Raw genomic sequence first — 17,580 nt, 5'->3', positions numbered from 1 at the left:
ACAATAACAACACTGCAATGCAGAATCATTTTTTAGTTCTTTTTAAAATAGTAGTATAAATCTATTAATAATATTAATGTAATTATCTGTTTAACTTTAGTATTTACCACACAAGGGCATTTGTTAGTGTTTATACTACGTTTAAGATGGTTAAACACAGGTCTAACAACAAAAAGCTTATTGCTTTTTTTTTAAATGACAATGAGGTCATTATATAGATTTTTTTTTTTTTAAAAAAGAAACCAAGTCTATTTCTAGATCACTTACAAAATCGTGCCAGCAGTCTGACAGTGCCTTAAAACAACTTTAGTGTTGTTGCCATATTTGGCATTGCATAAACTGGTGTTTGGCCATGTTTGTGTGGATGTTTGACCTTTTGACCCTTGACTGCCTGCTTTCTGACCTTTGCCCTGTAGGTGGCCTGCATGCTTGTGGCAGCTCTGATGCATTTGTTCTTCATGGCATCGTTCAGCTGGATGCTGGTCGAGGGCCTGCTGCTCTGGAGCAAAGTAGTGAGCGTTAATTTGAGCGAGGACCGCCACATGAAATACTACTACCTGATTGGCTGGGGTAATGGCACTCCACCTCCAATCTCCTCTTCGATCTGTTGTGGATAGGCACAGTTATTGATTGGGTTCAAGAGTACAGGAATGCAGGTTTCCTGTTAATCTGATGGCTTTGTACTTTATTGTTCCACTGAGTATTTCTATAATTTTTTTTTTAAGTCCTTTTCCCTTCTTTCTTAGACAAGGAATACTACCATGTCTATACTATATACTAATAGCACAAGCATCATTTTCAAGCGACACATTTCATAAAAATGTTAAAAATTGATAAGTAGATATACTTATCAAAATGAAGACAAAAAGATGCCACTTGGTTGAAAATAAAAGTGATGTGAAGTGAAGTAAAATAAAAGTGCAGTACTTTTTGTTTACGGATGCCATTTGGTTTGATATTTTTGTCCAAATGCATTTTGGGCCAACTCAGACACCTCTAATATAGAAATGTCTGTCCTTTAACAGGCCTGCCCGTGCTGATCGTTACCATCACGCTGGCCTCTGCCTCTGGGAAATACTCAGCCGATGGCCACTGCTGGCTCAGTGTTCAGAACGGTGTCATATGGGGCTTTGCAGGCCCAGTCATCTTCATTATTATGGTGTGTCTCTATTTCTATTATAATTTTCTATGTATATTTTATATAGAAGAATAATATTAAACACATACATACATACCTGGATTCATACATACATATATAATAACAAAAACATGAAATATATTTTTGGCATGTATGGTATTTTTTTTTTTATATAATTATAATATTAAAAAAATTAAATAAAACACATATATAAAACATGTTCTATATATATATATATATATATATATATATATATATATATATATATATGCATACACACACACATATATGTACATGTACATATTTATTATGTATTTTACAATATATATAATAGTATTTTTATTATATATTAATGTTTATTCTGTTTTATATATATATATATAACAAAATCATAACACAACAACAATAATATAACACATATATTACTAATATTATAATTTCATATATGTGCACTTACGTATATATGCGTATATTGAATATTTATTATAATATTAATATTATGTATGTTTATTACAGATTCTAATATTTATGTTTATTATATATTATATATTTATTATTTAAATAATTGCTTTTTATTTATACTTAATATTTCATTTATTTGTATATGTGTACCAGGTGAATATCATGATTCTGACTCGTGTGGTCCTGATCACCATCGCCACAGCCAAGAGAAGATCTTTGATGATGAACAACAGCCCGGAAGAGCAAGTCTCTGAGCAGATAAGGTAGGACATCTCTCTTCCTCTCGTATTCAGGTATGGGAAGGGGAATGATTCTCATTAGCTCATTCTTCAGTGCTCTATTATACATTTTTTGTCTTATGGATGGCCACATGGAGGCACCCTTTCACAGCTGTGCTCATGATCGGTGGTCCTGTCTGCTTGTGGAGTCTGACTGATCCTCAGTCATGTTGGCTTTCTATTAAAATGATCTATTTGCACATTACAGCCTCTTTCAACATCAAATGTTTTGTTTGTTTTTTGGGCCATTAATGGAGCGATTCGACTTTTTTGCAAGGATCTCAAAGTAAACTTTCAGACAGCTCCATCACTGCAGGAATCCAGCGTTATATTTTTAAATACAGGCCTTTATACTGATTCGTATGTTGGTTTATAGATTCAGCTTCTCCTTGAGACCATAAATAACCACAACGCAAATTAAGCTGCCACATGTACCCCGCATTTGGACATGTCTGGACCTCCGGCATCAGTCGTTGAGGTGGGGCCCTCAGAAGGCCCCTGTGTGTAAAAAAAAAAAAAAAAAAAAAAAATCAATGTGACTCTTGAAAGTCGGTGGTCAAATACAGAGTTCTCCAAGGAAAATCAAACACACGCTTCCTCCGTTTGGCAGGACCCATTCGGACAGCAGCTGGTTCGCTTTAGCGGTTACCTGAATAGGGAGGTAATTTTATACTAAACAGAATTAAAAGCGATTTAGCATGGAAATTGTCACAATGTGAGAATAAGCAGCAGCTCCTGTTGTGCTGGGAATGACCCCCGAAATCTGTCTTCTCCGGTGTAAAAGTCAGCCAGAGCAGCCAGGAGGAGTGTGTGTGTGTGTGTGTGTGTGTGTGTGTGTGTGTGTGTGAGACCATATGTATGCATGATTATAATAAAACAATGTGTTTTCCATATCAGATCTTCCTGTTCTGATTTTGGGTGCTTTTTTGTGTTTTAGGGCGGCAGTCAAAGCCGTGCTGGTTCTGTTGCCGATCCTGGGCCTGACCTGGCTTTGTGGAGTCCTCGTGCCGTTCTCCATGGTTATCGCTTACATCTTTAGCCTCCTGAACTCACTACAGGTAAGAGTGTTTCTCTCACTCTGGCCCTCAACACCAGTCAAATACATCTGAAGTCTGTGGCACGTGAACGCCGTTGGATTGCGTTAGCGCTGAAGCCCACAGTGGTTTTAGTTGAAGTAAACAGTGGGGAGTGAAGAGATAATTGCTGTTTAACATGGAGACGGCACAGACTGAGAGCATCTGTGTGTGTGTGTGTGACTGGAGTTTGAAATGAAGTTTTATTCAGACTTCTGGTAAATGCAGCCATTTCTTTGAGACTCTATTCTCGCCTTTTCTGCGTTCGTGCATTCCATTAAATCTGTAATGGTAGTTGCTGGCCAGGTTTTTCTGTGTTCCAGTGTTTCTCTTTTAGTAACTGTCAGAATCTGGGTGAAATTATTTTTGGCGGAAGACAAAGGATTCCAAACAGATCCTCTGTTACTTCCTTTTCCCGTTAAATCATTATAAATGGCCAGTGAAATTCTTCCTAAAGATGCTTTATTACAGCTAAACTGCACTATTTTTGTTTGAATATTCTGGGAAATTAAATTAATTTGATAATTAATTTTTTAAAATAAATTTTCTTGATTATTTTATTTGTTATTAAGTACGTGTGTGTGTGTATGTATGTGTATGTATATATACACACACACACACACACACAAATATATATGTATATATGTGTGTGTATATATATATATATATATATATATATATATATATAGTTATTATTTTAGTATTAGTACCACATTTTACCGGGGCAAAATCAAAATATACAGAATACTGCATTAAATTAATTAAATATTGCATCATCTAAAGGTCCATCTTTGTCTTTTCTCATTTTTAATATTCTGCTGTCTTCTGGAAAGCATGTACAGTAGCTTTTAAAACACAAAGCAGTATATTTTATTTATAAATATATTTAATATCATTCTGCACATGGTTAACTATTCAGAGATCAACAAAAATCATTTTCAAACATGTCTATTAGTTTTTTCATTTACTTTTATTTTTTAAATATTATTTGAAATACTTATTAAAATATATTTAATATGAGTATCACATTTAAGCAGGTGCAAAATCAAAATACGCAGAATATTGCATTCATTTAAATCTACATATCTGTCTTTGTCTTTTCTCATTTTTAATATTCTACCGTCTTGAGGAAAAGCTGTACAGTGGTTTTCAAAACACAATGCAGTATACTTTTATTTTTTATTAAATGTTTTTGATATTAAATATTTTGATATCATTCTGTGCTTGATTAACACTTTTGAAATCGACAATTTTTTTTTTATTACTCTCATTATTCAAAATAATTTCACATTGGTACATTCAGTGTCAATAGCTTTGTTTAAGAGCGTCACACAGAATATCGCAGTGTGATATTTCGATCAAAGAAAGAAAAGTGTGTCATTCTTTATGCGTTACAAGCCTGTGCGGTTTGAATCCTGTGTTTGCGTTCTGTGGAGCTCCTTAATCAGTTGTTTCTGCAATAGAGCTGTATATATCACAAGAAAATCAATAGAGATTTAGCCTGACTCGCATCATTAAACCGCACTATAAATAGTTCATTTTCCGCACTAATTAAAAAATGTCTCAACACAGTGATAATTGATGTAGGCCTTTCTGAAACAAAGTCACAGTTTAGTTGGTTTACTTGTTTTCATTTTCTCAGCTGTTGTTTGTTTGTCCACATCTTATGCCACAGGAGAAGTTTCACATTAAAAGGAAGTAAAACTCAATTTGAGATCCGACAAGAGTGTCTTTACGTCTCCACTGAGGCTCTGTAAGAACCTAAACTTGTGTGTCCTACAGTAAAATTTGTCATAGATGTGGATGTTGTTTTCCTTGGAAGTATTTATATTGTAATCATACTTTAGTTAATGACTAAATAAATAGATAGTATTTCCATATGGATTCCATAAATAGTATTTCCATATGGATTCCTCTCAAGCAGGCTGCTTTCCTAGAGTATTTATGGATTTTTCCCAAGGTTTTCTTAATCTGTTGTGTTTTAAAAGTTTAAAAAGTGAAGTTCTATCCTTTATTTACCTAATTCAAACATTGTATACTTTTATGTACAAGCGTACATGATGCAGTGTAGATGTAGAAGGTGCCAGTAATGTAGTATTTAAGTAAGTTTCTAGTGATTAAACTGATTATTTGTGTCCTCCATCCTTGGAAACTGCTATATGAATCTAGTCAGACTTGTTTTAGAATGTTGAATGCATTTAAAACAGATATATGTAATCTATACTATAATTATTTTTGATGGGGAAAAACTTTAAAACATAAATCATCTGTAAAATTGATCAATTGCAACTACCAGTTAAATTGATAAAAATTTGGGACTAAAAATTATTCAGACACTTTGACCTTACCATGTTTTGCTTAAGTGTTATCTGACATAATTAAGATTAATTTTTTCTGACAAAGTTTAACTCTGAGATCTTGTCATATTTTATTACCATTTTTTTTTAAACTATAGTGAATAAACTGTAATAATGAATGAAATGTTCAAGGTGTCTGAATAAATTTTGGTTTGACTTTATGTAGCCTAAATATTTTTAACTTTTTAAACACTTTTTGTAGGTATATAAAAATATACTTTTAGTTTTTCAGTGAAAATAAAATCAGCACAAATATGTAAATTATGTATGTCACTACATATTTTGGCTCCAAATCAGTCCAAACAGAAAATGAGTCAGAGATTTTTTTTGGGAAGATGCAGAATCCACAGGAAATCACCGCAGGGCTCTGTGTGATCGTTTCACCGCTTGTATATTTTGCCAGCCTCTTCCTTTTCAAATGTGGCAGGTGAAAATATAACTCCCATGTGTTAAAGACCAAACTGATTGAACTGTTTTCTCTCTCTAAATTCCACCCTTTGTTTTGCCCACGGCTCCTTTTTTCTGTGAAAGCGGCTCGGGTCTCTAGAGCTGCGAACAATGACAATAAAACTGTGCGTTTTACCCAACTGCATTGTAAATTCAACCTTGTTAGAAAAACCAACCACTCCAGCAGCAATGAAACAACAAACTTCATATGAAGTTTTATGAAGTCGTTGACAGTGCTTCCCTCACTTCTCGACAATTAACGTTTTTATGCCACATAATTTCTGTTTGTTTTGACGTGTGTCGAGAACGTACCGCAGCTGTATCCAGAGTGCTTGAGTCGTTCGATAGCGCAGACCTTGTGTTTAAGTGCTTCATATAGATGTTGTAAGCTCTTAAATACTTCGGTATGGCCCATGGTTTTAAAAGGAAGCAGAGACGGCGCACGCTCATATGAATGCAGACCACATGGGGCGGTGAATGAAACATTCTACCATCTGAAGTTGCTTTGATTGAGGATATATTCATAATTTCATTGGCATGGTTGCTTTCTAAGCAACGCCCTTGAACATTTGAAGAATATAACAGGCGTACTTTATCCAGAGAGTCCTAGATGGCCTTATGTGAAATTCCTGTTGTGTTTTTCCCCCCCTTCCATGTTTCATTGTATTTTCAATAAGCAGCAATAACAACATAACTTAAGCCACAGGACTTTATTGTTAAATCAATAAAAGGAATAATGTTGACAAGCTCTTTTCATTGGCCACATTTCCTGTTGTTTTGAGTGAGAGAAACAACATGACAAACAAATCATTCTTATTTATTTAGCACTAAGCATGAAATAGCTTCATTTGCATATTTTGTAAAAAGTGTAGCAGTTATTCACTCCTCTAGCTTTAATATATATAAGAGCTTTAATAGAGCATCCCATAGGAATGGCATACTTTTTGAGACTTTTTCATTGAGAATAATTTTTTTTACATGATTTCCAGTAAAATGCGCTCAAAGTGGTACAAATTGTTTTGATATTAATCTTAAGAGGGTTGAAATGTATGATGATGTTGAGAAGTGTTTTTATCTGCCGTTTTTCCTTTGAAGAAATGTTAAATAACATTAGTGTAACGTTTCTACAACATATGGTATTGTGAACTCTTTAGATATTGTTTCTACAGTTACAAGAATTGATACATAGGTAAAATAAAGTTAATAACTTAACGTCATTTCATTTAAGTGTTCTTACTGATGACAATTTGGGAATTTTGAGGGCGACACATAGTTTAATGTATAACATTGCAATGTGAAAGCAACATTATCCCGACTTCAAAACTTAATTTTCTCATTAATTTTGTCTTATTTACAAACTCCTGAACCATAAATACCACCATGTGCTTCTCTATCATGCTGGAAATAAATGGCTTTCGGTGAGGACAGGGTGGGGAGGGGGAAGTGGAGGTGCTTCATTTGGTCATAAATCGCACGACCCTCTGTCATCCAATCTCAGTGCAATGTCATTCAAAAACTCAGTGCTATCCATTACCGGTATATAATAGGCCCTCCACCATGCATTGTCCATAGCATTATACGCTCATAATTTCCCTCTATCAATAACTTTGAGGATAGAAAGTTTAAAGGGGGTTTGGGGTCACAAACTCAGGACAAGTGTTTTGGGTGTTGCAGTAAGGTGAATCCTACAACTGAAGAATTTAATTTTTACACATTTTTTTGATATTTACTTAGTTAAGTAACTTAAATATTTAGCAAAACATTATTATTTTAAATATTATTATTTTTCTGTTGGTACTTTGAAAGTATTTTATTACATAAACATAAATAAAGAAATCAAACTACAGACATTTTCCACTGTTTTTTCTCCTAAAGGTTCGCAGCGCAAGACAAGAATAAAATAGAAATATTAATGTGAAATGAAATGCATTAGCATCCATGTTCATACACTTGTTTCAGCAGAGTCACAACAAACACCTCCTGAACTCTTTAACAAAGTGTTTTGGGAAATTATTTTGACATGGATGCAAGTTGAGGTCCACAGGGGGCAACCTGGGAGAGAGCCATAAACCTCTCACAAAGAGATGAGCGACTAATTTTAAAAACTGTCTGTAACAAACAAAAACAGGACAGGAATCCCTCAGTCAAGACAGGTGTCCAGTTCGTCTCTCACTCCTTCTGGCCTCCATGGTCAGCCGGTCCCAAAACCCCTGGTCAGGGAAATGTTTTTCAAGTTGAATTGTTTAAGACGGAAAACACTGAAAAATGTCTGTTAAAGATTCAACCCTCTACTGATGATCACAAATATCCTGCTGATTGAGTCTCAACAAGTAGAAACACAAAGCTTTTACATTTGATAAAGGCACAGTATGTAAGTTTCGCCGCTAGAGGTCACTTATTCAAAACGATAACAAAGGCGTAGCGTGATGACGCCATGAACGAGCGTGGAATCATGGGAGTTGTTGTCCTCACCTCCACAACTGATGGAAAGCAGTTTGACGGACTCGGGCAGAAATCATATTCATGGGCTAGCTAATGTATTAAAGTTCTATTAATGTTACTGTGTTATGAAGCAGGGAGGGGCCAAGAGCCCGGGACATTTTACATTGCTGTTTTTATTATGCCATATTTGACCACTGCCGCTTCTTTCATTTTGTTGTGTATGTTTATGACGATTAAAGTTATGCTTAATGTCTGCCTGCCTGGCTATCTATCTATCAATCTATCTATCTATCTATCTGTCTGTCTTCCGTCTGTCTGTCTTCCATCTATCCGTCTGTCTGTCTGTCTTTTATCTATCTGTCTGTCTATCTATCTATCTATTTATCTATCTATCTGTCTGTCTGTCTGTCTGTCTGTCTATCTATCTTCCGTCTGTATGTCTGTGTATCTAGTCTATCTATCTATCTGTCTGTCTGTCTTCCGTCTGTCTGTCTGTCTTCTATCTATCTGTCTGTCTATATGCCTGTCTGTCTATATGTCTGTCTGTCTGTCTGTCTGTCTGTAGCAGAATAATACAGTTGATACAGTTATTAATGCAGTTAGAGAGAGAGAGAGAGAGAATAAGCAGCATATATGAATTAGCCTACCTGAGTCTTCGTCTCTCAAGGCAGCAGTGTCTACTAATAGCAAAACTATAAGTTTATCTCAAGAACCGCACAGTTATTACCTCGCTAGTGAGTCATGTATCTTAAGTTGCTAAACTATTTTACTGATTCATTCGTCAGAGCAGCGCTGACCAAACGTTTCTGTGCAAGTGTGTCCGTACTATACAGTACGTGTGTACGTTTGAGAGAGAGAGAGTGCGAGAGCGAGACAGTATGCGCTTTCAGGACACAATAAAACGTATTTTGTGGCAAAAACCATGACAATAATTTGTCGTTTTCATCCTATTGTTTACTACATTTATTTGCTTGGTCGGTGTCATTGTGGGTTTTGTTTCTTTTGTGGTTGTAGGCTGTAAGAACCTACTGAAATAACTGAAAACATTTGGCGAAGTGATATGGAACTGCAATGTGGTCAAGACCTGCTAGAACTACTTTAGCTGTGCGTTTCCCTGAAAATAATTGCACACCTTAGAGCATTAGTCAACTAATCAGATTTGAGCATTCAGCAGCCCTGTAGTGTAAGTGTTTTCAACCTTCTAGACCAGATTGTTTTTTAGTATTTTAAGCCTTTCCAAGAATAACATATAGTATGCATTCACATATTAATATCATACCTGATCGTGTTAAAATAAAAAGCTATTAAAATAATCATTACTGTAGTACTAGTGTACTGTAGATGTAGTCATACACTTTCACAGTGAAATGTATTTTATTTTTTTTTACTTTGGTTAAAGTTAAATTGTATATTTTTATACTTTTTAAAGGATTAGTTTACTTCTGAATGAAAATTTCCTGATAATTTACTCACCCCCATGTCATCCAAGATGTTCATGTCTTTTTTTCTTCAGTCGAAAAGAAATTAAGGTTTTTGAGGAAAACATTCCAGGATTATTCTCCTTATAGTGAACTTCATTGGGGTTCACCGGGTTGAAGGTCCAAATTGCAGTTTCAGTGCAGCTTTAAAGGGCTCTACGCAATCCCAGCCAAGGAATAAAGGTCTTATCTAGTGAAACGATCGGTCATTTTAAAAAAAATAAAAATAAAAATGTATATACTTTTTAACCACAAATGCTCATCTTGCACTGCTCTGCGATGCGCCACGCATTACGTCGAAAGGTCACATGTGATGTAGGCGGAAGTACCGCGGTGGGGTGAAAAACTTCATCTAATTTTCTCCTTCAACTCCAAAATCGTCCGACATCGTTGTTTTACCTTTTTTTTTTTTTTTTTGTAAAGGGCGTTTGGCTTAATCTTTGCACGTTCGCTTTGTAGACACTGGATCGGTACTTCCACCTATGTCACGCATGACCTTTGTAACGTGATTGCGTGGCGGATCGCAGACCTAATGCAAGACAAGCATCTGTGGTTAAAAAGTATATCAATTTTTATTTTTATTTTTTTAGAAAATGACCTATCGTTTCGCTAGATAAGACCCTTATTCCTCATTTGGGATCGTGTAGAGCCCTTTGAAGCTGCATTGAAACTGCAATTTGGACCTTCCACCCGGTGAACCCGAGTGAAGTCCACTATATGGAGAAAAATCCTGGAATGTTTTCCACAAAAACCTTAATTTCTTTTCGACTGAAGAAAGAAAGACGGTCACACTTTATTTTAGTGCCGCAATTACATTGTAATTACTCAAATAAGTACTGAGTACTATTAATTAACTACATGTACTTACTATAGAGTTACAGTTAGGGTTAGGGTTTGGTTCAGGGTTAGTTACTTGTAATTATGCATAATTTACTGTTATTACTATAGTAAGTACATGTAGTAACGTGTAACTACGGCACTGGAAAATAAAGTGTTACCAGAAAGACATGAACATCTTGGATAACATGGGGGTGGGTAAATTATCAGGAAATTTTCATTCAGAAGTGAACTAATCCTTTTAAAGGTTATTTTTATATTGCTTTATATATATATATATGGCTTATGCCATTGAGTGTGAGATTCGGCCCTACCGCATTAAGAAAAATGGCAGTTTGAAGCTGGAATCTGGCCAAAAAGTAACAAATAATCGTTGTGAATAACATGTTTCCTGTCGAGAGGAAAGGGAATTCCACGGCTCGCATGTACCACCAAAAGAGCCTGACGCGTTTGGCACCCACCCGCATTTATTTGCTTTATAATTACCTGCCAGTTCTGTGTAGTAATAGTTTGTGTCATAGGAAAGCAAATCACTCGGCTACCCTGGCAGGAGATTGAGGATCACATGACCCGCTGGGGATGACCTCGCAACCCCTCTTACAACAACACGGCCCTCACATGTTTAACCTCTGGCGTCAGAAACCACTCCGACACCCAAATTACATTGTAACAATGGCCACTTAATTTATAATTTCAGCTGATATAGGTTTATGAGATGGGCGGTTTGCAGGGATATCTTTTAAATCTGTTTTAATCTGAGTGCTGCGGACTGTTTGGTGAGCTTTGATGTATACTTTGCAGATAATTAACAAGAACTGGGTCAGTCTGGGCAAGAGAAAAGCTCTTCCTCTTTTTTCCATAAAGTCTGTCAAACGCTGATGCCAATTTACCAGTGAGTAATTCGTTTTCTGCATGGAAATGAAATCCAAAATAAACACGGTATGTATTATTCATGCCTGAGCTCTTTTTAAATCATTATTTCATCTGAAAGAAATCCTAATTGTGGGGCATGCTTGTTGTTGACTAGAATGAAGCATTTTAATCGTAGGTTTGTCTTAAAATTTTGCGGCTGAAGTCGTACATGCACATTCTGTTAAAATAAATGACAAACCAAACAAAAATCTGTGTAGAGATTTATTTATCAGACAAGAGGAATCACAAATATATTTTTTCTAGTGTGAAACAACGATCAATATGTAGTTCATGATATAGCCCTTTTGCCCTTTCTGTGTGGCGGGACTGTCGTCATGTGACATTTCCCCCACTGCCTGGCCCCTAACGATTGTTTACGAGGATATGTTGATTCGTATTAATCTGGTTCTTGTCACTTTGGTGGGTTTTGTTAAGAGTTACCCACCCTAGGTGGGAAAATGCATAGGGCTGCTGACAGCTCGGCTCTCGGCTGCGGAGTTGGGCTTTTTACACTGTGCAGATGTGGTCTCCTGCTTTGTTTTTCTAAGTAATTATCGTCATTAAGTCAAAGCATGTGCCAATCATCTGCCTTTGAGTTGGGCCCAGTTCAGGTCGAAAACCACCTTAATGCTTGAAGTGCGTCAAAACTCTCAAGTCTCAACTGGACTCATTAACACTTGAAAAAAGGCAAGTGGTTGAGTTTGGTTCGCTGGCAGTTTCGAATTTTATGTTAGTCAATTTTAAGGCTTTTCACCTCTTGCTCAATTATACCACAAACAGTCCAGTTTAAGTTTATGTAGGGGTCAATGACAAAAGAAGGGATGAGATTGAGATGAAAAGGGATGATAATTGAGTTTTTTTTTTTTTTTATCGAAATCAAAATGCAAGTGCTAAGTTTGTAGGAATGCTATCTTTGTTTTCTTGTCGGTTACAACTACTATCTTTGTTTTCTTGTCGGTTACAACTTTTTTTTATTATTTATTTTTAGATTTAATGACTCAAAAATGTTAAGTGGCGTAATCAAGCAAAAAAAAAACTATTTATAAAAAAAACTATTATAAACTATTTTTCAAGAAATTCTTCCTTTTTTTTTTTTAATCACGAATTCTTCATTCATGAATGTTGTGAAGCTTTCTTGAAGGTTATTTTGCTTGACCCAAATTAACCTTGGTTTTTCATAAAAATGACCTTGACACAGTCATGAGGGTCTACAGGGATCGGCTCTGTAATATAATTTCCTGTTTTATGGTTTTTATTTTGACATGACAATAAAATGGCTTTCTGCATGTTGGTTACACCACACTGACTTTGATTCACCAGACAGTTCTTTTTAAATATTTTCTAAAAGTAGCTAAAAAATAAAACTGCAGTATTGCATAGTTTGAAAATAAATCATAATGAAAGATTATGCCAAACCACCATGTTTTTTTAAAGAATTTCAGCCTTTTAAATGTATTTTTCATGCATTTTTATTGGTTTTATTTTGATTTGGGTTTTGTTTTTGGTTTTGCTTTCGGTTTTTGCTTTTTGTTTTGATTTTGAGTTATACCACATAATTTTTAAAAAAAATTAAATTTCCATACAAATTATAAAATAAAATAAATTCATGAACATTATAGATGATGTGTATTCACATGACTATATAAATGTAATATCGATTGCATAAATTGCATTTTTTATGTATTTTTAAATCATTTAATAGATCCATTACGTTTACACGTCATTGACGTGTAAATGTAATGTTATAATATCCTTGTGGGAAGGATGTTTAGCTAAAATTATCAGACAGTGCGAAGACTATTTCACACAACGGCGAAGAGACAAAGTCTAAAAACGCAGACTCTGAAATAGACAAAGAGACTGGAAAACGAAGACGAATGAAGTGCTCATGTCTATGAACTACCATTCGTTTTCACTTAGGACTGCCGTGAGCCGTGGTCAACCCTAAACACATGTGACGTTCGCGCCGAGTTATAAGGATTGATGCTCTTGGTGTAAAGTGTCTTAACCGCATGTGGCACGACTCGGGCACATGCCATTAACCCCCAGCCCACTCAAATCTGAAGAAGAAAACAAGACGACTCCCAGACACCCCCTTTCCAAGCAGTCTCTTTTTAAGATGTGTTTTTTATTGTGCAAGAGTCTTGATTTTCTTATAAATCAAATGTTTATTGCTATGTTGCAATATAAAATCCGTTATTTAAAAAAAATCTGCAATAATATTTTGCTTCAAATAACCTTATTTACAGTACATCAAATTATGCCTAAATGCATAAGTGCAGGTGCGTGATATTGAACACAGAAGTGAGCTGCAGTGTTTTTAAACAGTAGATTTTCTGCTTGTGGCTGAGAGTTCTGGGTCCGAGCAGATTCCCAGTCCCAGCTGTTCCATCTTAGCCGTTTGAAGCCAGACATTTTTCTTGCTTTCTGTGGAAAGTATGTAATTAGAATTTGACTGAGATTGGCAGGGTGGTCTCATGCGTTCTGACAGTGGGGGCACTCAGAAATGTCTGTTGGATGCCTAAGTATTTTTAATTAAACAGTTTTTTGGCACATGGGGCCTCCTTTTCTCCTCAAGTTCAAAGAGTGTGGCTTGACCCATGTGTTAAGAGTTTGTATCAATTTTCTGCAAGGATGTTTGACTTGGCCCTTCGAAGCATGCAGTGTGAAATTGTCTTGTTTAAAAGTGAATTTGTTTACCATTCACTCTCTCTCCATTTACTCTCACACATGTGTGCCGTGAGCTTTTGGTGTTTAGTTACTTTGGTTTCTTAGTGTCCAGCCTTTTTTGTTTTGTTTTGTTTTGTTTTTTTGTCTTGAATGCATAAAACATGTCAATATTTGATATTAAATTCTGTATAAGAACTTTCTTTAAAAAAGATTTTAATATGTGAAAACCTTTAGATTAAGATCAGTGCAGTAGATATACCATAGCATTTATTTAAATTATTTAAAGTTAAGCCAAAGTCAAGCTACTTATTTAAGCTATTTTTTTAAATAATACCATGCATGATATCCAAGTTGAATAATTTGTTATACGATTTATAATTAGGCTGTTTATTATAATAATTTAAATTTAATTTACATAGTTATACATACTTACATATTTTATTACATGAAACTAATTGTAAGTTATATAATTATAACAAATTATTATTAATCTGAAAAAAAGGTAATTTCTTGATTCTTGATCTCACTTTTAGTGACCACATTAAACTTGAACAAATACATTTGCACTAAATACAACCTATAAAACCAGAGAATATTCTGAAATGCTGTACATAACTCAGTATCTGTCAAAAAAAATTGTGATGTTAAAAAAAAACTAAAATACTATGCAGGGAGTCAAATAATTTTGTTGAATCTGAATCGAGTGAATCATTTCAGTAAAATGAACTGATCTTGTCAACATTGAAATATGACAAACACCTTCTAGGAAAGCTCATTTATAAAGCTGTCTATGCAACACAATGAGATTTTTTTGTTTATTTTTTTCCATTACAGGTTTGAAATTCTTCCATCATACTGGCGTAGAGAATACGACTAGTTCGGCCTTTGAAGATTTGCTTAGAAAACTGTCCTCTAAAATGGCATAATACCATATTTTCTTTATATATTTCTTTTCTATTATCATATTTTTCCACCTTGCACAAGACTGAATATGTGCTCTTGTGATGACTAACCTTCGAATGCATCTGAAGATCCATTCAGTGTATAACGAGACATTAAACGTGTCGTTCAACTTTTTTAAAGGCAGCTGGGAAGGCACAGAAATGTGGATGTTATAATAATCCCGATTGTTATTTTTTTCTGCGTCCAATTTGAGAGCAGAGAGGGTGTTTCTGCTGTATACACGGTTGCGCTCTGCGATAGCAGGGAACATCTGTTTTGCGCTTGTTGTTCCTCTTGGCTGCTTCTCAATTGGATTTCCTCAAGCAGGTCCAAGAGCTGTCACCTCTGCCAGGCTCTGTTAGCTATCACCGCTGGACCCTATATTAAGAAGGGCTTTCAGGGCTAAGTTAATAACTCTCCCCGCCTCCCCTGACTGCCTTGCACTGCCTCTCCCGTTCTCTACCTCGTCTGTTCACTGCTGGGTGGCCTGTGGGTATCCCTCCAGCACTCTCTCCTTCTTGTTTTTAGCTCCTCCCTGCCTCAAGAGGGCCTTTGTACACTCATTCTGCCTCGCTACATTTCTCTCTCCCCTTCACTCACACTTTGGAAAAAGGTGCGGCCACATTAGCGAATTTTCGGCAGAAGTTCCTTGGCAAAAAAGTCTGTAATCTAGTGTAGTGATGTATGAAGCGCAGCTCACACAGAAGTCACTTTCAGACCAAGCAGCTTTTCTTTGGTCAATGTAGCAAATCTTTGTGACTAAGTTGAACCTGTTGCAGAATCTGTGTGTGAATTCTCAATTGCGTGGGTTGCTAATGAAATGACTGGATTTCGAAAGTAAAAATTTGCTGAATAATAGTAAATGTTGGTTTGTGCTGTAGACATGAATGATATCTCAAATCACTTTTACTTTTATAAGCAATCAGATTTTTCACCTGGTGGATGTAAGAATGGTGGAAAAAAGATGTGGAAAAAGTGGAATAATAAAATGGAATTAACTGATGGAATTTGAATTATCATAATCGAATGGTTTAAAGGTTAAAGTTATGATTAAAATGTCAGTAAATTTTTATTTAATTATCACAATTGAAGGTATTTATTTGATTAGACCACCTTTTTTATGATAAAATTGAACATTTAAACAAATTAATTTGTAACCATATGTTTTGAGGAACCCTTTATGCCAAAAAAGGCTCTATATAAGGGCAAATGTCATAACCCGGTAAAGTTGATAGTTTTATGCAATCATTTATTTACATTTTTTCTAGTGATAGAATATGTTTATAAGCTGTTTAATTCATAAAATTTAATCAAAAGAAAAAATGAATTAAAACTAAATCCATAAAATGATCTCATGATGAGAATCCCCAAAAGGTTCTATACTGTCTATGAATTGCCTGACAGAACCCTTAAAGGTTCTATATAGAACCCTTCCTTCTAACACCGTGTCTACACCAGGCGCGACTTTTTTCGTGTCGCATCGCACCGCACCGCGCCGCAACAGCTAAAAGCCGTCTACACTGAACGTGACAAACCGACCATTGCAAAGCACTTGGACTACGTCAGAAATAGAACTGGGAATCTGTTTACTGTCGGGAATTTGCCGCATTGTGCAGCGCCGTGCCACATCCAGTGTAGACAATATCACTGATTATAATGGGTTCTATTGTCTTTGGACGCGTCGCGCTGCGCCGCTCTTGTCCGGTGTAGACATGGTGTAAGAGTGTGGTAAGGGTGCGGTCACATTTATCATTGGTTGGCACATTTTTACAAATAAAATCAGGTCATTTCAATTGGAATTCACAAGATCTGGAATTTCGCTCAAGTATGAGGGATTTCAACAGGGCACAGATTTGACAACGGTTTATATGTTGACCAACAAAAAAGTGACTTCTGTGTGAGCTGTGCTTCATACATTAATACAACATTTGACAATAAGACTTTTTTACCTGCAAAATTTTACCGCATTGTTTAAAAAAAATCAGAAGACTCTAGGAACCACATGGCAACACCCTGACAACTAAAGGAGGATGTTTTATGTGATGCCACATTTTATTTCTTTTTTTTTTCTTTTTTTTTGCTAACCTGGATCACTTTACCATCATAGTGGCAACTTTTTCACAGACAAGCACTGCCAAAAAAATATTATTTTATTTAACCTTTTCTCACTCCCTCACTCTCTTTCAGAACCCGCTTGCCCCGTCCTGCCTCGTTCCAGGACCTTTCTGGACTTTCAGAGCTGACTGGCAGCGCGTTAGTTTTCTTTATATCAACAGCGAGTCAGACCACCCTGTGCAGGCATATGAAATAAGTTTGGCTGTGTGATGATAGATCGGATAAAATTATTTTGTCATTGACTGGTATAATTTTAAAGGGCAAGTTTTACAAATTCTAACCCGCTATTTAATATGTCAAAAAGTCCAGGGGTGAAATCTAATCCGCCTCAAATCAAGTACAATTTCACATTGTTTTTATTTGGCAGTGTAACTTTAAAGGGATAGTTCACCCAAAAAAAGAAAATAATCAGACGAACACAATCGCAAT

At 35.6% G+C, this 17,580-nt stretch overlaps 1 protein-coding gene across 2 annotated transcripts in view; it reads left to right on the top strand.

Annotated features, from left to right (window-relative positions):
- Positions 1–17,580, top strand: part of LOC127520874 (adhesion G-protein coupled receptor D2) — a 73,785-nt gene that overhangs the window by 9,083 nt on the left and 47,122 nt on the right. For both annotated transcript variants that reach the window (XM_051909541.1, XM_051909540.1), the window contains 4 exons: positions 417–570; positions 1,026–1,159; positions 1,754–1,863; positions 2,816–2,936. In XM_051909541.1, coding sequence (XP_051765501.1) covers positions 417–570; positions 1,026–1,159; positions 1,754–1,863; positions 2,816–2,936 — 519 coding nt within the window. The remainder of the gene's footprint in view (positions 1–416; positions 571–1,025; positions 1,160–1,753; positions 1,864–2,815; positions 2,937–17,580) is intronic.

Source organism: Ctenopharyngodon idella, chromosome 10 (assembly GCF_019924925.1).
Source record: "Ctenopharyngodon idella isolate HZGC_01 chromosome 10, HZGC01, whole genome shotgun sequence".
NCBI lineage: Eukaryota > Metazoa > Chordata > Actinopteri > Cypriniformes > Xenocyprididae > Ctenopharyngodon > Ctenopharyngodon idella.
This window is presented reverse-complemented; position numbering and strand designations above follow the sequence as displayed.